General features: G+C 40.5%; 1 protein-coding gene across 6 annotated transcripts in view; it reads right to left on the reverse strand.

Annotated features, from left to right (window-relative positions):
• Positions 1-27,473, reverse strand: part of PTPRM (protein tyrosine phosphatase receptor type M) — a 707,951-nt gene that overhangs the window by 83,534 nt on the left and 596,944 nt on the right. For all 6 annotated transcript variants that reach the window (XM_045290818.1, XM_045290817.1, XM_045290815.1 and 3 more), the window contains 2 exons: positions 18,809-18,885; positions 14,198-14,234 (listed from right to left, as the gene is read on the reverse strand). In XM_045290818.1, coding sequence (XP_045146753.1) covers positions 14,198-14,234; positions 18,809-18,885 — 114 coding nt within the window. The remainder of the gene's footprint in view (positions 1-14,197; positions 14,235-18,808; positions 18,886-27,473) is intronic.

The raw sequence follows: 27,473 nt of genomic DNA on the forward strand, positions 1-27,473 counted from the left end.
CCCAGAAAAGCAGGGCACAGAGATGTTGATCTTTTGTTGCTATAGAGCTGTGCAGGTTTTTGTAAGACTTCACACACCGAAGTGTAAATATGCTTACAACTGTACCATTTAATTTGCAACTCATGCATCTTTCTCCTTTAAAGTGAATCATGACGATGGTGATAAGCGCTGTACTTGGGGGAGAGGGGTTTGCACGATGCTGGTGAAAATGCCTGTGGTCCCTCTGTTCTATCCTACAGCAACGTAGCAGTAGCATGGAAAGAAAACATTTGATTTTATGGAAGTGAGATGAGTACATACGATCCTTGGGCAAGCATGTAACTATTACTGGGCCTTTAACATGTTTCATGTGACACTAACAATAATCTTAGGACGCAGAGTTCAATGAATTTCACTACCATCATTTTATAGGTGATGAAAATTTAGCACAGTAAAGTTTGATCATTCGCCCGAGGCTACCTCTCTAGAGCATTCTTCTCCGTTCCTGATCAGTCCGACGCTGGAACCTAGACTCTCCTAGTCAGATTGCCTTTTAGAGCAAAAGGCTGTCCCCGTAACAGACATAAAAGAGTGTTTGTATACAGAAAGAAACTTAGGGCCAAATTTCAAAGATTTGATTGTGACCAACTTGCACAAGCAAAGGAACGGTTATGAATAAAATCATTAAGGGGTGATGTCCAGTGTAACTTGTACCTGAAATTGAACTGTAAGAATAGGACTTGCAGGAAACCTCATCTCCCTACATGCACCTTTATTTGGATTTTCTTCTTTTGAGACTAAACTTTAGAACTGCATTTCCTCAGCACTTACAAGGATTTTTCAGGTTTTGGTGGTGCCACTATGAACAGGGAGGCAAAGATTGCTATTACTCTTGGCATGGAGCAAAGGTTGGTAAGACACACAGATCAGACTTGAGTGATGGGAGCAAAGATTAGGCTTCTGATGTGAAATGAATTGTGTTCCCTCAAAATATGAATAATAAATCCTTATACCTGTGGCTTTACTATTTGGGAATGAATTTTCTTCATTAATACAACAGCATTAGTGTTGTGTGTCTTAAATCAGTACCTTTTTGAGATATAACAAAAGAATAAGCAAGCAGTAGTTGGGGGAAGAGCGATGCCCTGCCACGTCATCACTAAGTAGTGGAAGCTGAAAAGAGATGTGGACCTTTCCCCAGAGTCAGTATGGAAAGTCTGCTACAGCCAGTGCCCTGAATTTTCACTTCTAGTATCCTAAACTGCAAGAGGGATTAAATTTCTGTTTGCAAAGCCACCAGCTTGTAGAATTTCCATTATAGGAGCATTAGCTAATGAAGGCAGTCTCCAAAGGGAAAGTCTTATATAGGAAAGGAGGGAAGCGTAGTACCGGGGTAACAGTTTGCTCCACAACAATTGATAGACAATTCCAGAGGGATCTGGGAACCTCATTCCCTGTTTGAAAATATGTCACGGAGAGCTGGACCGAGGCTCAGACAAAGTAGCTGTTACTTGAGCTGTCAGGGGAATGACAGATGCTTTTAAGACAAGAGCCTCCTGCTGGCAGTCACGGAACCTCATCAATGCTTCTTCAAAGGCCACTCCCAGAATCTGAGCCTGAACATTTGTTTGGAGCTGCGATGAAGGAGCAGGAAGGGAATCCAGGAAAAAGGCAGGAAGGGGCTACTCGGAATGCAGGGGCTTCGCAACTGAAGGACTGGACTGCTGTCTTTCAAGGAGGAGGCAGGGGAAGAGAAGAGCCTATTTCACATGCTTCTGGGGCTGCTGTCATGGAAATAAAAGCTTCCATTACTCTCCAGCTTTTAAAATTAAGGTCCTCTCACTACACAAGTGGGATCAGCCTTCATGTAAGAAAGAAGAGTATACTTGTAAGAAATGACTAAAACAGCGATCAGCTGAATCTCCGGACACAGCTCAGTGCAACCATCACAAAGGCTCCAGGGCCCCAGGAAGTGGCAACAGCACCCTTTTGAGCAGGCAGCCAAACAAGTGCTCAGAGAGCTCCTCTCCTCTTTGCTGCCTTCACCCACAAGTCTAAGACCATGACAATGGGTGAGGAAGAGGCCTGTTGTGGAAACAGCGAAAGTGGTCCTTGGGTTGCACGGGGTCTCTATTTTCTCATCTTTTAAGTGGGTGCGTGAGACGAGAGGAACCGAGAGAACAGAAATATGCTAAAGAAGTTCCCAAATCTGGTGTTACATCCAAATCGCAGGCTGGTAATACTTAGTAGTTGTTGATATATGTGCCTGCCCACACCATGCAATTTGGGGATCATAGCTGTCCTTCCCTTGTAGCGCTGAGGCAGGTCCTTGTTAGGGGCACAGAAACAGGTGCTCAGTTCTGGCAAACTAGACCTCACCCAAGTGTTCCTCTTCCTGAGGTGCATGGTACCAGAAGTCCTACAAGTCCGCCCCTGGCACACTGCATACGGAGTTAGATGGAATTCTACCCTCTCAGATGATAAACTTGGAGGAAAGAAGTGACTTCACTGGTTGGTTCCTAACAAATGTGGTTTCTCCTAAATTGAACAATGCATGAACTCTGATAAAATATTAATGTTAGTTTGAAAATATTTTGGCACACATGAACTTATGAATGAAGAGATCCTTTAAGGAAATTTGAGCTTTAGGTTTTAACTACAAAATAAGGAAGCAGGACAGTAAGTTGATACAAATTTTAAAAGATTCTATACTGTTCCGCTTCCATAATGAACATCTTTAAATCACTGGTAAAGATTTTAAAAAGCATTTGTTTTAAGATAAATTGATCCTGCTTAACAATAGGGTTTCATTTACCTTCACATGATTCTGTATTAACAGGTTTGATTACTCAAGCGATCTTTCTCTACAATGGTAGCTATAATAACCTGGGTGGGTATTACCTAACATGATCTATTTTTTATTTCAGCTTTTAGTTTTCAACCTAAATGGTCCTACTGCTAATGAGCAAGTTTATTAAGAGGACAAGGATGAGTGGTGTCTACGGAACTGAACCATTTGGTCAGTAATAATGGAACTGGACTAACTGGTCAATATCTTTAGAACTTAATCTAGTGAAGAAAAACCACTGTTTCAAAGGGATGGGAGGGATAGCTGTTGGTTGCAATTCTTTGATTTCTCTTTAAAAACCAAAGATTGGAGGTAAAGACAGCATGGCCCTGCATGGAGAACTTGGCACAGGGTCGAGGGCATATTTAGCCCTCCTGAGCTTGTGCATACATAACCATTTCTCAAAGCCTCTCTATCTAAATTCGGAAATAAGAGAGGCTCCTATTTCACCAGATAATATTTTTAAATCACTCTCAAACAGGACATAATGAATAGCTCCAAAACGTAACCTAAAATCCATAGACAATGTAGACATAACTTAGCCAGGAAGAACAATATTAGCTAATGTAGAACTGGAATGTGAAATGCAAACTGTGCTGGTGCTTCGAACAATAAAAACAAAAGTTGTTTACTGAAGCTCAGCTTTTGATTTAAGAATTCTTTTCTCTCAGTTCTAGTGCAAAATAATTTCAAGTGTTCATTGCTGACGACAAAGGCTCTTTGATACTGTATGCAGAACCTCCACGGACGCTCCGATAACACACAGCGATGACCATGACTTGCAGGGAAACTGAAGTGCACCATTCAAAGTGCGATTATTTATTGGCTGCGATGCCTGAAGGAGAGTTTTGAGCTGGAAAAATGCAAACCATATTCATCTTTCTGATTATTCTTATTAAAAATGTTCACACCACACCGAATACATGCATTGAAAGGCATCACTGAGCTTGAAAGGGAAGTGGTGATAAGGGCCATGGCATTTTCTAGAGGACCTATCTGGACAGCAACCTCTCCAAGGCTATTGTCCCTATGAATGAGTCCATGGTTGCTTACGAACACATCGCTTAGGTTTCCTCATCTGAGACACAGCACTAGCTATACAGAGGTTTACCCAAGACTACTTACACTTTGAAATGTGAACATCAGTTATTAGTAAGACCTATTTTGTGCTGTTTGTGGTCATTATCAAGGTCAGTAAAGAAGCACTTACTTATTTTGCAAACATTTATACAGCATCTACTAGGGACTTAACACTGTCCTGTGCAACTGAGAAATATCAACTCGTTTAATCTGCATGACAACCCTACAAAGTAGGCTCTCAGTATTTTCATATATTATGAGTCACGAAGATGTTAAGTACTGCATCCAAAGTCTTACAGTAGAGGAATCAGGATGTGTGTATCAGAGTTCATGTTCTTGAACTGTATGCTGTGACATCTATCACAGCTCTAGCCATGGGAGGCAGCAGCATGGTGAAGCGGTGATGAGTGCTATGCTGCAGTGAAATGGCTGGGACTGAATCAAGCTCTCTCCCCCAACTAGGTCGTGATCCTTGGTCTGTGATCACATCTCTGTTCATCAGTTTCTATAAATTAAACCTCCCCATATTTGTGGTAAACAAAATTACATGAGTTAACCCATGTAAGGTGCTGAGAATGTGTACTGGCACATCCTCCTTCCACTGAGTCGTTTCCACTCATAGCAATGTGTAACTCATTGGTTTCCAAGGCTTATAAATCTTGATGGGAGCAGACAGTCTCGTCTTCCTCCCATGAAGTAGCTGGTGTGTTGGAATCATCAATCTTGGGGTACTTATCCCACAATACCACCAGGGCACCTTGGCTGACACATAGTAAGCACTGTATACATGGGTGCTCTTACACCTTTGATTATTACTATTGACCCAATAGTTGGATTCTATGTTAATAACTTTAGAAGGTCCAATAACTTTTCCATGCAGGTACAAGGATTTGGACACAGGGTTTCTGACTGTGGAAAATGGGTTTCTTGTACATCATACTTTTAAGGAGTAAAATATATGACATGTGCTACTCATTAGTCTGAAAAGTGTAAATCTTTCAGAATAAATGCGAGTTAGTAATATGCAGGCAAAAAACTCAGCTAGGGACAAAAAGGAAGCCCAGTCCTTGATGACCATAGTTCTGAGGATGCAATGCATAAGGAGTAGTAGTTGCCAATTGCCTGAAATGAGAAGAATTGATAGTAAGAGTAAAATATTAAGGAGCAAAATAATACTCAGGGTCTTTCAGTTAGAGTTCCAAATGCAAACCAAACTCCCTTCCATCGAGCTGGTGCCACCTCATAGGGACCTAAGGAAAGGGTAAGGACTGCCCCTGTGAGTTTCCAAGACTGTGACTGTTGGAGTTAAAAACACCCCAACTTTCTCCCACGGGGCAGCTGGTGGTTTCAAACTGCTAACCTTGCAGCTCACAGCCCAACTCCTAACCACTATGCCACAAGGGCTCCTTGTGGTAACAGGTAAAGAATGCCATGCACTCAAATGCATTTTACATAAACACAGACACTCCACAACAGTTTTTAACCCTGAAGTAGTTTATAAAAAAGACATATTAATTAAGTTTTTTATTTTAGGTATATTGATTTTACAGAGAGCAAAGCATTTTCATAACATTCTTACCTTCCACATGGGAATTTGATTTTAATTCCTGCACCTATCTGTAAGGGGAGGCTTTTGTGTTGCTATGATGCCAAATTGGTGTTAGTAGATCTTCCAGGCTAAGGCAGACTAAAAAGAAAAGCCCAGTCATCTAGTTCACAAATCAGCAAATTAAACCCCTCTGGACCGCAATGACCCCATGTGCAACAGATCATGGGGACAACACAGGGCCTGTCAACATTTTGTCCCATCGTGCTTATGGTAGCCATGAGTCCAGCTGACTCAACAGGAGCTAACGAAAACAAGAAGACTTGATTTTAGTAAGTCTAGAAATGCCCGAAACTCTATAAACACTTCAGCACCTTCTCTCTCAAAGTATCTAAAACAGGACTCACTTTAAATCAGCTTAAAAAAAGAAACAATGAAAAAAAATCTCTCCAGGCCCCAGGAGGCTGGAAGAAGGTCCTGTCTGGCTACTTGCTGTTCGGCAGGAGAACCCCCAGAGGCACCCGGCAGAAGCAGCTTTCCCCTGTGCTGCTGTTTCTAGCAGATGACCCCTAAGATCTTTATGGGTCGTAGTGTGATTGGGAAGAATAATCAGTTATGGGTAATCCGACCCCCTGCTTATTCATCTGTCCATAAATCTGAACCACTGGCTCTAGGTACTGGGATCAGTTAGAGGTCTGACTTTCCTACTCCAACCCCTGGTTTGCTAAATCATCAATCTTAACCATTATAATTAAAAAAATTAAAATGTCCGGTTAATTGCATCTGGTAGTAAATATTGGGTCACTAATGTGAGTATATTTAGCCAATAAATGGAAACCAATTATACAGGAGGCTGAGGGGAAGAACGTATGAAAACAGCAACAAATCTGGCTTGAATGTGTCCCTTTAATTTACAAAAACATTGCAATTAATACCAAAGGTCAAAGTCAGTTAGTGGCAGAAAAATCAATAAAGATACTGAATATATAAATTCAGGACCTGCACTCTGTATTCAATGAACTTGGGTGAAATTTTGATCTGTATATTTCTAACCTTTAGGGAGGAAGCCAGTTGTCAGTAAATTGGACCACTGATGTACTTTCTTTCATTCCTACTGTGAAGAAATTTTTAAGAATTTTATCAGTGCAGAAGAGAAGAAAAAGAGAAATGAGGAGAGATTTTAAAATTGTACCTGCCTGTTAGTTTTTATCATCTAGTTTGTTAGACTTTTTCAGTTTCTGCTTTTAAAATTTTAATGAAAAACTCATGAATATATTCCATTTGTCTAAACTCATTACTACAAATTATCGGAAATATTTATTACTGGAAACTTGAGCCTATTGCTTATGTTATGCTTGTGGTACAAAAAGATTCTAATTCTCTAATCTGAATATTGTTGACTGACTGTTTTACTCTAAAGATGTGCTCTCTCTTGACTAACCATGATATTAAAGGCACTCTCGCTTTGCTTTCCTCTCTCTTGCACCCAACAACAGTGATGCTAGTATTGCTATTTTGCAAAATCCTTTATGCAGCAAGCCCTGGCTCTCCAGAGGGGGCAGGTGACAATAGCTCAGGCCTCCTTTCTGATGGTAGTCCATTATAATTGGGGGCCATTTTCTTTGTTTAGTGGTCTACAAAGAGATACACCTGGCCCACAACACTTGATAAGTTGAATGCTGCCATAGAGGGCTAACAAGCAATGAAATTATTCAAACCCGTTCCCCAAAGGCCAGAGAACAACTTCCTTACTGGCATTTTTCTTGAGAGAATCATCTGCTTTGAGAATAACGGGATAGAGAGTATGAAGACACATAGGGGCCACTGAAGAGACTTGGGGATTTTCATCTTCTTATTTTGCTAGTGGTGTAGTCACATTAATATAGAGGTCCTCAATCTTGAAAATTCTAATAAGACTTAACTTTATGATCTCTGTGAACTGGTTACTCAAGTTAATGGATAAACTAAAATCTCTGGAGTTATTTGTCTATTTGACAGCCAATTTTCACACAAAAAATTAAAAAGTGGATAATTTAAAATTATTATTACATTTATTAAGTAAGATCTGTTATGACCCACAACTTAGAACATCTTGCAAACCGTCAGTATGGATTTCAAAGAACAGTGGGGATCTTTCACGGTATCAATTAATTCCATTTGGCAGCAGTACGCTACAAATCAAGCCAAGGAGTCAGAGCTCCAATGGGCCACAGCTCCGCTGTGCTCTCACGGGTAAGAATATGAGGTGGCACATATGTTCTGAAGACTTCAACTCCTCCTGTGTAAAATATGCTGCACCGCCGTGAATTATTTAACATGGCTCTTCTAACCATAGCCTTCCTTCCCCAAATGCCCTTGGTTTTCCTGATGGGTCTGGATGAGAAGATTGGGGAACACAACGATTGGATGATGACTCAACTGTTATTGCCAACAGGGTTATCATGAGTGCCATCCTGTTGGAGGTCAAGAGAGCCGTTGCCGAAGCGGAGGTGGAAATCTCACTCCCAGCAAAAGAGAATTGGGAATGAAGGTCTGTCTTCTTTGGGGTTCCTCAATCCAGGCGACAGTGTGACTTTGGTGAGTGGTGGCAGCAGCAGCAGAACCAGGAGCCACAGCTGAGACACAGTGATGGATTCTCAGCCCACAGAGGAAGTACAGCTGAGTGCTTTGGGGCAGGAGGCTGGCTTGTAGTGTAGGGTGTTTCTGGGCACTTAATTGGGAGAACTGGGTTTGCTGAACCACAGAGGTGGAGCTAAGTGCCCTCTGGTTGACAATTAAAGCAGAGTGGTATGCCCTTTGAGCATTGATTCACAGCCCTCAAAAGGCTTCCTAATGCTGTGCTAACAGAGCAGAGGTCTGGCCGTGAGGGTGTAAGCCAGAGAGAGGCCTGCCTGCAAGCACGGCAGAGAAGAAACTGTCCTGACTAACCAACTGTATCCTGAGCCCTTCTCACCTGAATTGTAATTTGTAAACTTCCTTTCATAAACCCAAAGTAGAGTTGAACTTGATGACATGAATGGGCAAGAGCCGTTGAGGCTTTCCTTTGCTGATGTCACACAACTCAAAATGAGAAGAAACAGCTGTAATCATCCACCCATATTCAGAATGAAGAACATGCAAAGTATGAATCTAGGAAAATTGGAAGGAAAAGTGAAATGAAACATATGTATTAGTAACTTAGGGATTGGTGAACTGAAATGGATGGATATTTTGGAATTGGGCAATCACATGGTCCACTATGCTAGGAATGCCTAACTGAGAAGGAATGGTGTGGAATTCATGAACAGGCACATTTCAAGGGCTGTTCAGAAATGTAACACTGAGAGCAATAAGATAATAACTGTGTGTTAGTCTGGGCACTTTAGAGAAACAAATCCGCAGAAACCCATATATATATATAGTTTTATATAAAGGTTAAGTGCACATCAAGAAAACATCCCAACCCAGTGCTGCCCAAGCCCACAAGTCCAACATTAACCCATACGTCCAACACCAATCCACCAAGTCCTCCTCCATCTCAAAACAGACGCAATGATGCCAACTGCAGGAGGAAACCCGAGTCAGTAAATGCATAAGCATCTCAGTGCTGGCAGGGGTCTCCACACAGCTGCTCCAGCTCCCAGGGCGGCATCGGGGTAGGTCCATGTGGCTTCTCCTCAGGGATGTCTTGCAGGAAGTGAGCTTTGCAAGAAGCAGGGAACTGGCTAAGGCAGCTACACCCTGGTCCGACTATCACAAAGCAAGAGACCCCAGAAACTAGAAAGGCGAGGCTCACTGAGCTGTTTATCCCCCTGCCCTTCAATTAACCCAACATGTGTTTATTGGCCAGGTTGGCACAATAAACTAACTACCTCAATCTGTATGCCTAAAAGGGAGTCCAGTTAATAGACTGGACTTATTCAAATTCACCTACCATTCACTAATGCAAAAGATGAAGAAATGAAAGATTTTTAGCAACTTCTTCAATCTGAAACATGCAACCAAATACACTGATAATTACTGATCGCAATATGGAAACTAGAAACAAAAGATTGGCAACTAGAAAATATGGTCCTGGTGACAGAACTGACAGTAATGTAAATTTATAAGACCAGTAACATAGCAAATACCCTTTTCCTTACAACATAAATGATGACTGTGCAAGAGGGCCTCTCCAAATGGAATAACCAAGAACCAAATTGATTACATCTGTGGAAAGAGATAATGGAGCAGCTCAATATCAGTCAGAGTAAGACCGGGGGCTGCCTGCGGAAGAGACCATCAGTTTCTCAAATACAAGCTCAAGTTGAGCCTTGAGAAAATAGGTTTACAAAAGCCAAAATATGACCTTGAGTATATCCTACCTTAGTTTAGATATCATCTTAAGAACAGATTCAACACATTGAACACTGATGATCAAAAGGCAGATCAACTTTGAGATAACAGTATCATGATGTCTCCGTGTCATCTCAAAGTTGATCTGCCTCATGATTGGCCTGCTAATCTCAAGGTCAGCAGTTTGGAGCCACCAGTTACTCTGTGGGAGAAAGAGGCTTTCTAATTCTGTAAAGGATTACAGCCTCAGAAACCCACAGGGACAGTTCTATCCTGTCCTATAGGGTAGCTGAGTTGGAACTGATTAGGTGGCAATGAGGCTTTTGCTTTTTTATATATAAAATACAAAAGTTACTAAAAAGACAGGAAAGAAAAGATAAAAATGACTCAGAAGGGACTGTGAAATTTACTCTTCCCTATAGAACAGTTAAAGTAAAAAGAAAGAAATGAGGTAAAATAGTGGAACAGAAAATTCCAAAGGACAGCTGAGGAAGATGAAGTAAAGCATTTTAATCAAATGTGCAAAAGGGAAGAATGCACTGGCATATTTCAAGCTCAAAGAACTGAAGAAAAATTGTCTCAAGTTGAAATATTAGAGGATTCTATGACTACAATACAGAATGGAGGAGCTTCATAATGACATGCAGGGAACTGCACAGTCATAATACCAAAAGTAACTGGGTGATTTTCAAACATTTTAAGAGGTAGCACATGAAGGCAGAAGCCCATGCTGTGCTGGAGACATTAGTGAAAACAAAGCTTGAGGAAGCAAAGGACTTTAATTTGAGAAGTTTCAACAAATGGATGAAATGCTGGAATCACTCAATCAATATGGCAAGAAATTTGGAGGACAGCTAATTTGGCCAATCAAGTGGAAGAGAGGCACATTTGTGCTCTTCCAAGCAAGGATTATCCAAAAAATGTGGATATTATTGGATTATTGAATAATATCATTAATATCACATGCAAGTAAAATGTTACTGAAGATAACTAAAAAATAGTTTCAGCAGAACCTTGACAGGGAACTTCTAGGAATTCAAGCTGGATTAGGAAGAGTATGTGGAATGAGAGACTTCATTGCTGCTGTCAGACTTCATTGCTAAGGATCTTAGCTGAAAGCAGAGAATAGGAGAAAGATGTTTACCTATGTTTGATGGACTATGAAAAGATATTTGATTACAGGAATCATAACAAATTAAGAATACCAGTGTAAAGAATGGGACTTCCAGAGCACTTAATGTTCAATGGGAAATCTGGACATAGACAAACTGACCAGCGGATACTGCATGGTGCAGAATCAGAAAGGAAAGTTTCTCATGGTTATATTCTTTAAAAAATAGCTTTAATGGCATATACTTTACAAATCATGTAATTTAATCATTTAATTTCAGAACATTTTCTTTTTCTTGTATTCACTGTTGTTAGCTTCCCATTCCTCACCCCACCCCTTCCCCACCAATCTCCTCTGCCATGCCCCTAGGTAATTATTAATCCAGTTACTCTTGCTATAGATTTACCTTTCCTTGATTTCATATAGAGAAACTCATACAAAACACAAAGAGGAATCAAACAAAAACAACCCACCAACAACAAAAATAACAACTAGATAAAATATAGAAAAATGTCCATTGGAAAAAAGCAGAAAATATTAAAACTGAAACAACTTTAAAATAGGTCAAAAGGGAGACCAAATGCTAAGGCTATATATCCTTTTACTATACTTACTCAATCTGTATGCTGAGCAAATATTCGGAGAAAATGCACCATCAGGCTTGAAGGAAGGTTATATGATATGCAGATGACACACCCTGGTGAAAGCTAAGAGGACTTGAACCACTTATTGATAAAGATCAAAGACGATGACCTTCATGCCGTGGTTGTATAATCTGTTGTCAATTTGAGACTTAAGAGTGAAAGGGTGGAGATTAGCCTGTCAAGCAGGTCGCAGCTTGATGCCCTCATTTGGAGGCCCTAAAGAGATAAATAGCTCCTTGGAGGCAGTACACATGCTCACTCCCTATGCGGCATGCTTGCTGACAAGACTTTCTACCCACTGGCCTGTGATCGTTCTACACTCAGCATGTATTTAATGAGTCTGAAGAGGACTTTATAGATTGGTATCGGACATATGGGCTAATATTGTTTCTCCAGTCAGCCCAGACTAACATACTTCAGTATGGATTATATCTCAAAATAAGGTTAAAATTGAATACTTTATCTTTTGTTTTCCCTTTGGCCCATTTAAAGTCTGTTCTAGCTTTCATTCTTTTCTGTTATCTTTTCAATTAAAGCTATACTATGCTTTATTTTTTTATTGTTGGGGTTTCTTCTTCTTCTTTTTGGGTCTGTTTCCCTTTGTATGAAATCCAGGATAGGTGTATCGGTAGAGAGAGGAACTGGATTAACAGTTCCTTGGGGAGGTTAGGGAGAGATGAGAAGCAAATAACGTGTACAAGAAAGAAGAAAGTGTTCGGAAATTTATGGTGTGGAAGAGTGCACATCGTTTAAAATATGTTTAGACTACTGAATTGTATGATATGTGAATTCCATGTCAATAACAACTGTTTAAAAATTTAAAAAGAAAATAAAAATTCCTCACTAGACCATCAAGAAATATATATGGAGATCATATTGAAGGTGTTAAGGATTTCATTTTACTTGGCTCCACAATCAATGTCCATGAAATAAACAGTCCAAAATGATACACTGGCTTGGGAAAATTTGGTGCCTGATACCTAGTTGAAGTATTCAAAAGCAAATATGCCACTTTAAAGACTAAGGCTCGTTTGACCCAAGCCATGGTATTTTTAAATCACCTTTTAGCATTTGAAAGCTAGACAATGATTAAGGGAGACAGAGAAGAACTGATACATGTACATTATGGTGCTGGTGAAGAATACGGGATATACCACGGGCAAAGAGAAGGATGAACAAACCAGTCTTAGAGGAAGTACAACCAGAATGCTCCTTACAAGTGAGGATGGCGAGGTTTCATTTCACACACTTGGGAATATGTACTCATGAGGGACCAGTCTCTGGAGAATAACATGATGTGTGGTAAAGGAGAAAGCCTCTTAATGGAAGAGATGACACAATGGTTACAGCAAGGGGATCAAGCCTGGAAATACTTGTTAGGATGGTGCAGGCCTGCGTCGTGCTTGTTCTGCTGAACAATGAGTTGCTATGAGTTAGAACTGACAGCAACCAACCACACTTTGTGGTACATGCAACTAGTTGCTACCATATTTAATAGAGCACACAGACACAGGACGTTTCTACCATTACAAAATAGTTGCTCTGCTGTGTTGAGATGCTTCTTTCTCGCTAAAACCACTTCATCTCCTATTCTATGCTTCTACCACTGAACTTTGGATTCTTCAATTCTTGAGTTCTTTCTGATCTGCATGGTCCACTGCATAACTCAACTTCCCTAATTTCCAAGCCCAGCCTTTCTAAACTCTGTTTTCCAAGCCTCTGGCCCCTTTGTGCCTGGATTTCCTGCTGTGCACCCTCGTTGTATTCCTAACTTTGGCACACCATGTTCTTTTATTTCCTTGCTCTTGTTTCTGGGATATTACTAGAAAAAATATAATGATGAAATGGATAGCATACATGCATTTAAACCTTAACTGGGTTCCCTTTGCTTCGGAAAAACACTCCTTTAATTCAACTTTGATTGACAGCCTAATTCTTGCTTCACTAAAACCTCACGACTCTCCTGACTTTCACTCTCCACATTGACTTGCCTCTTAATCACTGGGAACATAAAACAAAAAACACTGCCTGGATTTCCTTAAGAATTTGATCCACCACCAACTGATTTCCACCTGGGAGCAGTAATTTCTTGTTTTCAGATCTGGTCTTAAGATGTTTCTTTCATCTACGAGTCTCCTCCCAATCGCCACCTCTGCTACAGTGGTGTTTCTGGATCACTGCACCTGAAAACAACCTCTTTATTCTCTAATATTTTATCTGTACCACTTTCAGATGTTTGAAACTGATACTGCACCTCCTGATGTACAGGTCACCTCACCTCTCCCCCATTAAAATAGAGACAATGTGAGCGGGGGAGCTCGCTCGCTGGTGTCAACGTGCATACCCATCAGTAACTGTCATATTCTTTGTACAGAGAACACTAAATATGCATTTACTGAATGAATATTATATATCTGTTTTTGCAAATGTCAAATTTACTCCAAAGGTAGACATACTGAATCCAATAATGAATTGATGGGCACATTTCTTTTCATGATTTCAAAGAAAGCCAATAAAGTGCAGACAAGGATGAATGTGCTGATGACTCGGACTGCAGGGGACGCTGCCATAGCAATGTTTGCTCTCTGTCTGTGGGATGGTATATCAAACAGGTAGAGCATGACAGACAACAAGCAAATGACTAAGGAAACCCAGAAGAGCAGGAATAAACTTACCTTGGGTAGCAATATAATGATTGGGTCGATGATAACCCTAAAAAAGAATCGAGAAAGAGTATTTGACAAATTTAAAATTGATAAGTGGCACAGAAGTCACATACTAAGTTTTCTGAATTGAATGCATATACAAATACCGAGTTGCTTCACTTGAAAAGTAAATCATCAAACCCATTGCTATTGAATTTCTCTTAATAAGCAAAGGTGCTTCCAATATAACAGTTCTGATACTTCCAGAGGTGTGCTAACTTAATCCTACACAGCTATGAAGTGAAAGATGAGCAGTAAACACTAACTATGCATGGATTCCCTGTAATAACATGACCATGACTCTTATTAGAGTGCAAACAAGACTGGGAGTGTGCAATAGAATTTCATTTGTGTTAGGATGCTATTGGCGATGTGCCTAGGGTCTAACACATGGTCTGTTATATCAGTATAGACGCTACATCAACAGTAATACTTAAAACAATTCTTAAACACTGCTATTGCCATGGCGCAATGCTGCAGCAAGGGCCAGAAATTAAAGAGTAGAAATTGTACAAGACTCATTCCTTTTACCATGACCCTCTAATAAGAGGTGACGATGAAAACTGAGACTAAAGAAAACGGGACAATTAGCACTGTAGAAGAATTGTCTAGGAAATGTAAAATTAACCCAGAGAAAATTACACATTATGTCATCCTGGGTATTAATACTCTTTATATCTGTCACCAGAAATTACCCAAAATATTGAGCCTTAAGCCAGCAGAACAGCATAGAGAAACTTGGCGAGAAAATAGAGATTTATCAAACAAGTAATATGCCTATCTTAAGAATAAGTCACCAACAAACACAAACATGACACATGTGTGCACATTTTTACGTATCTTGTCCAAACATTGTTTTAAATCATAAACTCATTATCAATATTAAGTAACATTCAGGTACTTATTCATTCCAAGTCTAAGTCCCACAGGGGCTCGACTTGTCCAGGGCTTACCAAAGTACCAGTAGGTTGGGAGAACTCATTCCGTAAACGCAATTTGTCCACGAAGACTGGCTCCTGAGCACAATGGCCATCTCTCTGGCCCTCTCTATGGAACCCAGACCCTTGGAGCAATTTTTTTGGGGGCCTTGGTTTTCAGGATTCAACATGCACGTGGTTTTCTTTCTACTGAGCTCCCTATCATCCTTTCAGAGTTTTGTTCCTTGGTTCCTCCCCTTTCACCCAGATGCGAATGTTTGAGCCCAGATGTTGTACTTTAGTTTAAAGACAATGTGCATATACTGATAAATGCTATTGTTTTAGTTTTAGCCCAAACCTTTTCTCTGGAATCCAAAGTTGACATCCAACTGACTAGTTCATATTTACATGCAGATGTTTAGTATATATATTTAAGGATTAATACAGCTAAATGGAACTCATCTTCTCCTTAGTTCCCACCCAAATCTGTTCCCCTCAGACTCCTTTAGCTAATGATTACTCCAAATCTGGAAGGCATCCTTGACTCTTCTTTTTCTCCTATTTCCCCATATCTAATCTATCTGAAAGAAGCCCTCATGGTGTTGTGGTTATGCATTGGTCTGGGAGCCGCAAAGTCAGTGGTTAGAAACCACTAGTGACTCCTCAGGAGAAAGATGGGGCTTTCTTGTCCTATGAAGAGTTAGAGTGTTGGAACCCTTTGGGGCAGTTCTACCCTGTCCTACAGGGCTGCTGACTTGATATCTACTGGGTAGTGAGTTTGAGTTTTAATCTGTCAGTAAATACTTTTAGCTAGCCTTATCTTCAAAGTATGTCCAGAATGCTGATTTTCTCATAACCTCTACAGCTATAGCCCAAGCCAAGTCAAGCCATAAACCATTCTTTTATTATTTAATAGCAACCTAATAGGTCTTCCTTCTATTCCTGCCCACCTACACGTTATTCTCCACTCAGCAGTCAGATGCTGCTGCTTGTCCACTCAAAATCCTTTTGCTGACTTCCCACCTCACTTACAGCAAAAGCCAAAGCCTTTTCAGTTATTTCCATTACCTGGTACCATGATCTGTGTTCTTCCTTCACATTAATCCACCAACACTCATGTCCTTGTTTTTCTTCAAATTTGCAAGACATGGTTTATATCAAGGCCTTTGCATTACCATTCCTCCCTCTGGAATGCTCTTCCCCCATGCATGTCTCTATATAGTCCCACCACTCATCAACATGGCTCAAGTGTCACCTTCTCAGCCCAGCTCACTCTAGCCATTTTGTTGACAATTGTAACCCCGCCCCCCAACACCTCTCACCCACAGCCCTGCCAGTCCTAGTACTCATTGTTCCCCGTTTATGGCTTTATATTCTTTAACTGTATATACTATCTTCTAATATACTGTATAGACCCAACCTATTTACTTTATTTAGTAACGTTTTTTCATGATTAGAACAGCAGTTCTATTAGGTAAAAGGGTCAGGGTTTTATGTATTTATTTTTCCAATTATGATTTGTTCATTTATAATTCCAGTACCTACAATAGCAAGTGAAATAAAATCAATATGATTTTATTAACTGAATGCATAAAACCCACTGCCATTGAGTCAATTCTGGGTCACAGCAACACTCCCTAGGACAGAGTAGAAACACCCCAGGCTTTCCAAAGCTGTACATCTTTACAGAAACATTGCCATATATTTCTTTTGAGGAGTGGCTTGTGGGTTTGAACCACTGACTTTGATTAAAAGCAAATACTTAACCACTGCACCATCTTTTGGGCTTTCACAAATGCAAGAAAAAATTGGAACTCATTCTTTTTTTCCTATTTTTATATCTTTATTAATGTTACTTATTCAGGTTGGAATACCTTCTGTCCTATCTCTACTCATTCAGTCTTTATATACATCTCAAATCTCTGTCTCTATGATGCCTAACCTTATCACATGCACTTCATCGCTCAGAGACCCATCACACATGTCTCCATTAAGTACTTTCTGTGCTTGAGGCATGTGCCAGTTACAGGAGATGCCAAGAGGAGCAGGACTCTGCTTCTGTCCTCCGGGACCCACGAGGGCAGTGCTTCCCACAGTGAGGCTCTGGAATAATCCCGAGGGCTGCAAAAACAGCTATGAGCTGTGGTACATTAATTACCAAGGGAGCATTGAATAATTTATCTCTGAAAAGGGGGTGGTGGGCAAAGGAAGTTTGGAAACCTATGTACCAGGGACTGGAGGGCTTGAGCCGCGAATGTGACAAGTCTCAACAAGACCATCCTCTCAAAGGAAGATGTGTTCAATTTGACCAGAAGACAACACAGCTTTCTGATGTCATCCTAATATTTCAGAATATAGACTGCGAGCCCTCAGGGAGAAGGTAATAGTCCTGAACGTCAATGAGAACTCCCACAAGGTACTCACCAAGCATTTGCTGAGAGAAGGATTACCGTATATACTCAAATATAAGCCGACCCAAATATCAACTGAGGCACCTAATTTTACCACAAGAACGGCATAAAAAGGTGTGCTGAAAAACTCCGCATAGACATGAGTATATACCGTAAATATAATGTGGGTTAGAAAGAACCTCTGTAGAAATAAAAACAAAACAGAACACCTTGGCTGGTATGTTTTCAGACATTATCAAAATTGTTTAGAGGGATTTCCCTAGATAAATGGCTTATACATTTTTAAAATAATCATTTCCAAAGCCCTAGGCCCAAGTCTATAGCTAGAAAGGCCACATATTTATTTCCTATTAGCGTTTAAAACAATATACATATTTTAGGCAATTATTTCCTAGATATTGTTATGTTATTTTTTGTAACATCCAAATACTACACCATCAAGAAAATGTTCAACAAAGAAATCAAGAAACAAAATGTATTTTTAGATATCTTTCCTAGAGATTGTTGTACTAGTCACAGTTAGTAGGATCCAAATAACACTGAACAAAAACACAAGAAATTCATATATATGGATAAAACCCGTCAAAGGCAGTAGTGATTGGCTATGGGGTAATAAGGTGGCCCAACAGAGAATATACCTTATAAACTACAATGGAGCCCCACCTGTGTCATGTCAAAGTGTGCCTTCAAGGTAACAGCAATTTTCCCTTCATTTTCAGGCTACTTTTGATTTCATTCATTCTTTCAACTGAAAACAGACTGTCTTCTAAAGATTTTATTCTAATGTAAAACATTAAGCTAACATGCTGCAGAATGAACAAAGAGGCAGTCTTCAATAATTAAACACCCGACATATTTAATGCCATGGCTTGCTTGCATTAGAAGTTCTGGTTAACAGCTGCAGACTACTTTGAAGACAACTTAAAAATGCAGTGATGGCAAGAAGTTGAAAATCACCATATCAGAAATTATAGAGTTTTGTCTTATTAATATGCAAACCTATTTCTTAAAAGCGTTGAATAATCTAAGTTGTCGACACAAATGGAAATGACATTTTCTTAATCCACATCAGTTCGGAAAGGAAAGAAGCCCCGCATGCTACAGAGAAATTCATGCAGAAGTAGACTGGCTTGAGTAAAGGAGTGGTTACATCCTCACTGTTCATTGCTGTGGTGTACGTGAATGGGGCAACAGGAACATGTTTGCTCCCATGTCTCAACAGGGAGATTTCTTAGCGGTTTTGAAATACATACGTCAATATAATTCCCATTGATATAGTCTGAGTTGGTGTCTCCTTCTATTGTCTGCAGTCTCACCCGGGAATGATCATCTGCAAAGGAAAGGCAAACAATCAGGGGAAACAACCTACTATTCTGTTCAGAGCCCTGGATGTTAGCATGACAAAGCTACCATATGACATATTCATCATCCATGGTAAGGACTGACAGGCGAACAAAGCTTTCAATCCTATCTAAACCAGACCAAACCCCTTGCTGTGGAGGTGCTTAGGACTCATAGTGAGCTAACGGACAGACTAGACCTGCCCCATGGAATTTTTTAAGCTGAAAATCTTCATGCCAGCCAATTGTCTCATCTTTCTCCTGTGGAGCCGTGAGCGGGTGCAAGCCACCAACCTGCTGGTTAGCAGCTGAGTCCTTAACGACTGCACAAGCAAGTCTCCTCAGTTGGAAACTAAACCCCTCCGAAACTTGCTCTTTTGCTATGAAGAGTGGAAAGGATTTAGAATTCTTTACAGTTGACAGTCAATTTCAATAACTTATTCTCTGATCATTTGTAGACATGAAACATTAGCAAAGGTCTAAGACTTTTATATAGAGTCCTATGAACAATACATGGTTTCTTTGACTGAGACTTAAGCAACATCAGTAAATCACACACAAAGTCACATATTTTGAAGGTTGTTTTATGGCATCCACACTGAAAAATGATGGTTATAAACCCACAGCCCCGCCTTCAGTGATGGCGCTAACGCAGACATCTTTCATGCATTCAAAGCCCTCCATCTTTTCTTGGAGCACCTGGGGAAGATAGAGCTGCCACCCACCCACCAGCTGTGTGACTGAACCAAAACCCCAGCCCAGCCCACGGCCACTGAGCTAATTCTCATTCAGAGCCACTCTACATAAGGTTTCTGAGGCGGTAATCTGTACAGAAACAGATAGCCTCAACTGTCTCCTGAGGTGTGGCTGGTGGGTTTGAACTACCAACTGTGTGGTTAGCAGTCCAACACTTACCCAACATTGCCACCAGCCAGTTAGTAATACTACCAAGCCACAGCGTGGCTTTTTTTGTTAAGTAGTGTCTGACTTATATTTGGCAATTTGAAGTTTAATCTGCCCTTTCTGATGGTGTATCTACAATGAGTGAAAGTCTCAGACAAGGCTCTGTTATCCAGAATTTTTAGAAATAGATTACTAGGTCAGTGGTTGTAGACTTCTTGTTCTGGAAGCACCGATGAAACCTGTCTGTCCTGGGTGAACCTGGTGGCATATGAAAACAGAACTCCTAGCATAATAGTGACAGTCAAATCACCACAGTATGACAAACTGACAAATGGCTACATTCTGGGAAGAGCTTCATGTTGGATAAAGTGCCTTCTGAAGAGTAGGGGTTCAATTCATTTATCTGGAATGCAGTGACCAACTGTGCCAGATGTGGAAAGAGACCTGGCAGAAAGAACTGTTCTCCTCTTCTCCAAGTAGAACATGGCGTTGTGGTTATAGGTATGAGCCGTGGGTCAAGTGGGCACGAGGTATGTGCGTGTGCGTATGAGTTTCAGGGTCAGGTGTGTATGAGCTGTGGAGCCAGGTACCTAGTAAATGATTTCAAAAAAACCCTGGGAGCTAGGAAGTGCTGAACAAGTAGCAGTTATTACTATAATTACCATAAGCTGCATTACGGAGCCCCAAATTCTTCTCCTCACCATCCTTATAGTTGATGTTCAAACAAACAAAAGTAACCCCCCAAAACATATGCATTGAGAGTTTTTCATCATGACAATTGATTTTAATGCATTTTACTTCTAACCAGAAATTCCTTATACACATTTTCCCAAGTCATGGATGGGCGAGTTGTTGCGGCCCTGGGAATGAGTGGATTGTTACGGTTTTTGTATTTATTAGGAGAGCTGCTGTGCACACACCACTTTTTAAGAATGAAGCTACAAGCAACTCTGCCGGCAATGTCCTTGGAGCTTACTGAATGAAAGATGCTATGACAGAACTGAATCATGGGCATCCCCCACACATCGGGCTTTCAGACAGCTCCTCCTAAGGGGAGATTAGGGTTATCTTCTTGTGCTACTTCGTCTTACTCGAGGTAGCCAGAGGAAAGGCAGGGACGCCTTAGAGCAAGATGTGAAGGGTATATTGTGCACTCTTTTCAGAATCTCCCCTTTCAATTTTATATTTCTATTAGATCCTCAAGGTGAATGCCTTCCATCCCCTGTGATTTACCCCTCTTGAGTTGTTCAAGTTGTTCTACAGTGCACTCTTTAGATATTTCTGTCTCTTTTAAAACTGCACTCTCCTCTCCCTTTCAACAGAACCTTTGAAATAAAGTTTTTCTATCATTTCTATATTTCAGTGAGTTACAAAAATAAATAGATAATAAATATGGTAATAACTTGGCTGTTCTCTGAATTTAATTGCTCTTTCTCCCCTCATCATGCTATTTCCTAAGCAGAATGAGGTTGTCTTCATTGATCTTTGCATGCAAAGTTATATCTTTTATTTAGTTGATTCTACTAGATCATAAACTCTTGTCTCCAGAGACCATACAGTATATATTTTGAATATCCCCAATACACAGTGTACAACTTTGATGCCAGCAAAGCACACACTATCATGCAGCCCTGTCTACACAGAACAAGTGAGTAAAACATAATTAAGCCCCTTCATGCTAATGAATGAACCACAGTTCAATATTAACAAAGATGTTTGGGCTATTTCCATAATATTTTAATTTTAATATAGTCTTGTCTAATGTCAGAGCACTTTCATCTTTTAGAAGTCTCGGTTATCTATTCATTCCTACTCATATCTGTCCAAACTTACTCTTTTTGAGGTCCAAATCAAATGGCCCTTCTTTAATGAAACCTTCTCATTTATCCAATTTGTTTTTCGTGAATAACTGCTATGTGCCCAGAACTATGCTAAGTGCTCAGGATACAATGGCTAATAAGTGAGCCACAAGGTCCCAGTGTTCATGGAATTTATAGACAATAGAAAAGACAATGAACATATAAGTGTTAAGTTGGATAGGGGCAGAGCTATGAGAGTGCAGCGCCTGGGACCTGGCCTAATCTGAAGGGTCAGCAAAGGATTCTCTGATAAAGGGACATTAAACGGAAGTCATACAGGTAGAAAGTTGGTTAGTGTAGGGTAAAGAGAAAAGGGTCCTTAATGTGAGGGCACAAGCTTAGGCCCTGCAGTAGGAAGCATCTAACAGACATATGAAAGAACATCAATGAAAGACAAAGTAAGGGCCTGAATCCTAAGCAGATGGAACGTCACAGACATTTTTTTAAAGAGGAAACAGGCATGCTTAGTTGTAAATTCTTCCTCCAGCTCTTTCAGAGAACAGACTCAAAGGAACCTACAGAGGACGTGGAAGACCAGGGAAGGCACTGCGGGCAGTACCTGCTGTCAGAGGGCAACAGGACTGTATATATTGCACAGCAGATAAAACGGAAATGACTTTAGTGCCCAAAGATATTGATCTGAATGCTGGTTCTACTTCTCACAAGCACTCACATACTCCATCTGCAGGGAGGGCTTGTTGGTATTCTTTTCATTTCCCTTAGGAAAACCTACATTTCCGAAATAAAATGAGACAACAGCAATATTTTTGGCCAAGAAAGAGGCACAAAAAGACACGGTGAAAACAAAGCACTACTTACTCCTGAAAAACCATAATCTATCAAATATCTTTTTCTATGCAGGTATGTGCAAATATATGATTGTAATAAAAAGTATGACTACTATGGTCCCAGTTTATACACGCATGGGTTTATGTCATGTTTAATCATGTGTCTGATCTGTGGATACCTACAGATAAGCTCTGCCAGTAATATACTTGTCTTCGTCTTGTTTGGATGCCTTAAAAAAAAGCTTCAATCAAAACAGTGTTTAAAGGCTATCTGCAGAGCCAGTTAAATTCAAGGCAGAGAGGTCAGCTCAGAGGTTGTGGCAACTCTTTCGTTTTTGGATTCCCAATGGGTAGTCTTCATCAATTCTCAAAGTACACAGGATGGGCTCAGTGTCTTATAATGAAGAAGTTAAAGAAAACTACATTGGTAAGAAAAAGGCCAGGAATGTTGTAGCAATGAATGTTTTCCATTACCACAATAAACCCCTTTTTATTTTGTATCCTTTCTTTACTATTGAAATCATTTTATTGGGAGCTCTTATAGTTAGTATAACAATCCATAATTCCATTAGATCATGCAGAATTGTACAATTGCTGCCACCATAATTTTCAAATAGCAAGAGCTACGAGAATTGCACTGGGCCACCTTACTCCATTTGCCCCACAGACCTGACCTTCACATTCTTTCTGTACTCCAAACTGAAAGAACGCCTAGAATTTGAGTCCCTCAAGGAGCCCCAAATTGGAATTTTGACATGGTGCAAAAATCAAATTTGGAGAAGGGTGAGATGGAAATCTTGCCTTCAGAAATGCTCACACCTAAATTGAAAAAAAATGTATTTTCACATTTTGATATTTTTTTGTTTAATAATGGAGCCCTGCTTGCACTGTGAGATATGGGTGGGGCTGCTAACCACAAGGTTGGCAGTTCAAACTCGCTAGCAGTTCATCGGGAGAAAGATAAGGCTGTCTGCTCTTAGTACATAGGATTGTTCTGAGAAGGAATCTGCTGAATGACAGTGGTTTTAGTTCACTTTAATGATTTCATAACCCTTGTATGTATGTAAGTATGCATACTCGAATGCACACACATGTGTGTGTGCATTCAATGAGTAGGTGATATGAGAGATTTAAAGCTAGCTTTAAATCTAAGCTTCATTCAACGTAGACCCCTTGCTGAGAATTTGTATTTGCACCCAGCTATAAGGAATCTGAATTTACATTTTTATTGGATTTCAAGAAGAATCTTACAGGATGTAGTTAAAATGTATATTCAGATTCAGTGTGACTAGTGTGGAAATGCTAATGTTCAGCCCTGGGCCAAACGAGAATGAACTCGTTCGCAGTCCCATTTAAAATTCCTCAAAGTCCCTTTAACAGAATTCCCAGCAGTACAGAGGTGAAGCTCAGGGGTTGAACTCCGCAAGCACTCTGAGGGCAGTTGGTTTTTCTAAGGCTTTACAGCCTCGAAAACCCTCTGAGGCAGTTTCACCCTGTTCTATAGGATCACCGTGAGTCAGAATTGACTCAACAGCAGGGATTTGGGGTTTGGTTAAGTACCCTCAATTATTTTAGTACTTTTTATTACACATGTTGGCTATCAGTCAGAGCTTTGTAGTTATGGCCTGTGTGATTAGGTTATAACTACAGCAATAGAAATGGCCTATGTAATTGACAATCTTTCAACTCTCTCCACTTTGTGCTCTCTGCTAAACATGGATGGCATATTTAAGGTAAATTGGACTCATAATGATCTAAGTAACATTTGTCCTTTGAGAGAACACTTGAAATGTATTTTAATTACAATGGATTTCTGTAAATAAAGACTCCTGTTCCATGATTAAATTCCCACTCAGGGCTGCCGGCGCACCTGCACAGCTCCTTGTTTACGGTGCAAGATGCAGAAGAGCTGAGGCACCCACGAGATACTTGCTTCCTGCACCTTCATGACTTTACTGCAGCTCTATCGGACTTGTCTCTGACCCAGCCACCCAGACTCTGGGCAAGAAGCAAGTGAGGAACCCTTGAGCTTAATGACCCAAAAAAACAAAACAAAACGCTGCCCTTGAGCCAATTCCAATTCAGAGGGACCCTGTAGGGCAGCTGATAACTGCTCTGGACTGTAAATCTTTCCAGGAGGAGAAGCCTCATCTTTTTTGATGAGCACTGGTGATCTTGAATCTACTATCCACTAGGGCTCCCCGAATTGAACGGTCGGGGCTCCAAATTAAGCTTTATGTTTTTGTCTTGGTCTTAGATGTGCTTAACCTGGCCTTCAAGAGCCATGGAGGCATAGTGGGCTTCTTGGCAGTGAGTTTGTGGGGAGTCGTCTTACCTTCTTTCTGACGCTTGATTGTCTAAGCACTTTATCAAAGGTTATTATTCTTGATCTCCAGAATTCTGGGATCAATCTCTAAATCTGATTTTTGGACCCACAGGACTTTCCACCCACAAGCCTGTGATTTTCCTGCATTCCATATCATTGCATGTGCTGCTTGAGTCTGAAGAGAAATTCAGATTAATATCGGACTTGTGGACTAATATCAAACTTATAGATTTGATCTGGACTGGGATGTTTTATTGATGCATAATTACTTCTTGATATAAAGGTCTCTCTTACACACCAATAAATGCCTCTGGATTTGTTTCTCTAGTCAATCCAGACTAACACACTTGAGTAAATGTCCCATCTTTCAATCTGTCTGTCCATCCATTCAACTTTCTGTCCAGCTATCCATCCTCCTGATCTACTCCAAGTCAGAAATACAGCAATCATCTCTAAGTCATTTGGATTCCTACCCTCGATCTTTGAGTTTCATCAATCACTTCTCCTAAATCCAGCTACACCTTCTCCTCACTGTCTGATATTTTGCATGTATGACCATAGTACAAAATCTATCAGAATATTTTAAATTAATTCAAATATACCTGGCAGTAACTTGTGCTGAAGTGGGAGGCAAGAGTAACACTATGATGATTAAGATTATGTCAACCTGGCCATGCCAGGATTCAAGATACAAGCTGGTATTTTACGCAATGATGGCATTTGGCGGTTACACAAGATATAATTTGGCAGTTTATAACAAAGTGTTCTATAACAATGGCAGTTATGTAATGATGTGATTTGGCATTTATGTAATGAATATTATGATGCAATTGGAACCCACTCATGTCAGTATGGAGGAGTAACCCCCAGTCCACTTTCACTAGTTGATTCTGTGTCCCAGTGTCTCTACAGAGGGTTTTTGAGGCTGTAAATGTTTGGGAGAGCAGCTCTCTTCATCATTCTCCCTCAGAATGGCTGAGGGGTTGGAACTGCCAACCTTTTGGTTAATAGTCCAACACTTATCTGATAGCGCCATTGGGTCTCCTAAGGGGGGAGTGGGTGTAACTATTTTCTTCTATCGCCATTTCTCATAAGGATCACCATAAGAATCTTTTAGTGTCCCCTCTAATCCATTTTCTAGTCACAGATAGATTCATTTTTAAAAAGCAACTTAATTACCTCTCCTTTCACTACTCCTGCCCCAGCTCCCTATCCTTTAATGAGGCCTCCTTTGATCTTATAATAGAGACGCCGCTCCTCAATCTGCCCTAAATGATCCTGTAGGTGTGGTTTCTACTTACCATCCTCTTAGCCTAATTCCTGGTCCCACCCCCCTCTTGGCTCCAGTCACTCTAGCCCTTGGTGACTCACCTCAAGATGTTCTGTTATGTGAAAGGGCATGTGCAGGCCACACGTAGTCTGCCTGCTACGACACCCTTGATGGAGCTCCTTTATTTAGTCGCCCCCCATTTTACTCCCTCAGGGAAGTCTCCACATAGCTCCAGAATGTCAGCTCCCCATCTTATGACGTTCCACCAGGCCATGTACCTCTTTCTTGTAACCCCAGTGTAATTATTGACTAATCTCTCCTCTTCAAAGAAAACATACAGTTTATGAAGGCAGAGCTAGGTACAATTTTGCTCACTGCAGTCACTTCAATGTTTCCACAACGTAACTCCCCCTCTGATCATCCTGCTACACCCCCTTTGGCTTCTAGGCTGCTTCGCCAAGCACCAGCAAGTACACTCTCTCCCTCAGGACCAGGGGCTGGCACAGACTTTCTGCCTCACAGCAGGACTTTGACTTCTACCTTCTCAAATGGGGCTTCCATGACCACAATTTCAGTAAGTGTACCCCTATCAGATCTCTTCCATGTATTATTTTCCGTTACTTGTATCACTTTCTAATATATATATTATACAGTTCTCTTAGTGGTTATTCCTTGTGTCCACCACAAGCATGTTCCGCACTGTAAGGAACTGCTGTTGAATAGATTCTGACCTCATGAGCACCTCAGGTGGCAGCTCCACAGAGTTCTCAGGACGGCAGTCTCTCAGAAACAGATTCACAGAACTGCTTTCTGCAGTCATCCACTGCTGCAGAGACGTGCTGACACATGTTCGTTTGGAACAGACGCATGCAGATATGGACTAGCATGCTAGTAGCAATACTTTTGGACTTAACCACATCTTTTCAAGTTGTCAGCAACTAAGAAGGAGGGAACAAGCTTCAGGGGGCTATAGTCGGGAGAGTTAGTGAGTGTCTTAAGCTTAGCACTAAATATATTTTTTCTAATTAGGAACCAGGGAGAGCATGAGGAGAGTTATGTTTGAATGACCATTTCCCATGGGGGTAATAGTTAAATGCCGTTGGCTGTTAATGGGAAGCCTGGTAGTTCAAACTTCTCACTGGGTCTTTAAGAGGAAAGAGTTGGTGATCTGATTTCATAAAAAGTGAAGTCTAAAATGGTATGTACAGAGGTTTTAAGACTAGAATGTACATATGTAAATATATCTATATGAGTGTGGGGAAACAGATCTACGTGCATATAGTTATAGGTTTAGTATTAAGGCAGCAGATGGACACTGGGCCTCCAACCAAGCACTTACTCATTGCAAGAACACATTGTTCTATTAAATTGGCATTCCAGGATGCACACCTTCCCGAAACGATTGCTGAAGAAAAATGTGAACATAAGCAAA

Source organism: Echinops telfairi, unplaced genomic scaffold, assembly GCF_000313985.2.
Source record: "Echinops telfairi isolate 266 unplaced genomic scaffold, ASM31398v2 ScPeMD7_57;HRSCAF=196, whole genome shotgun sequence".
In the NCBI taxonomy this organism is placed as follows: Eukaryota; Metazoa; Chordata; class Mammalia; order Afrosoricida; family Tenrecidae; genus Echinops; species Echinops telfairi.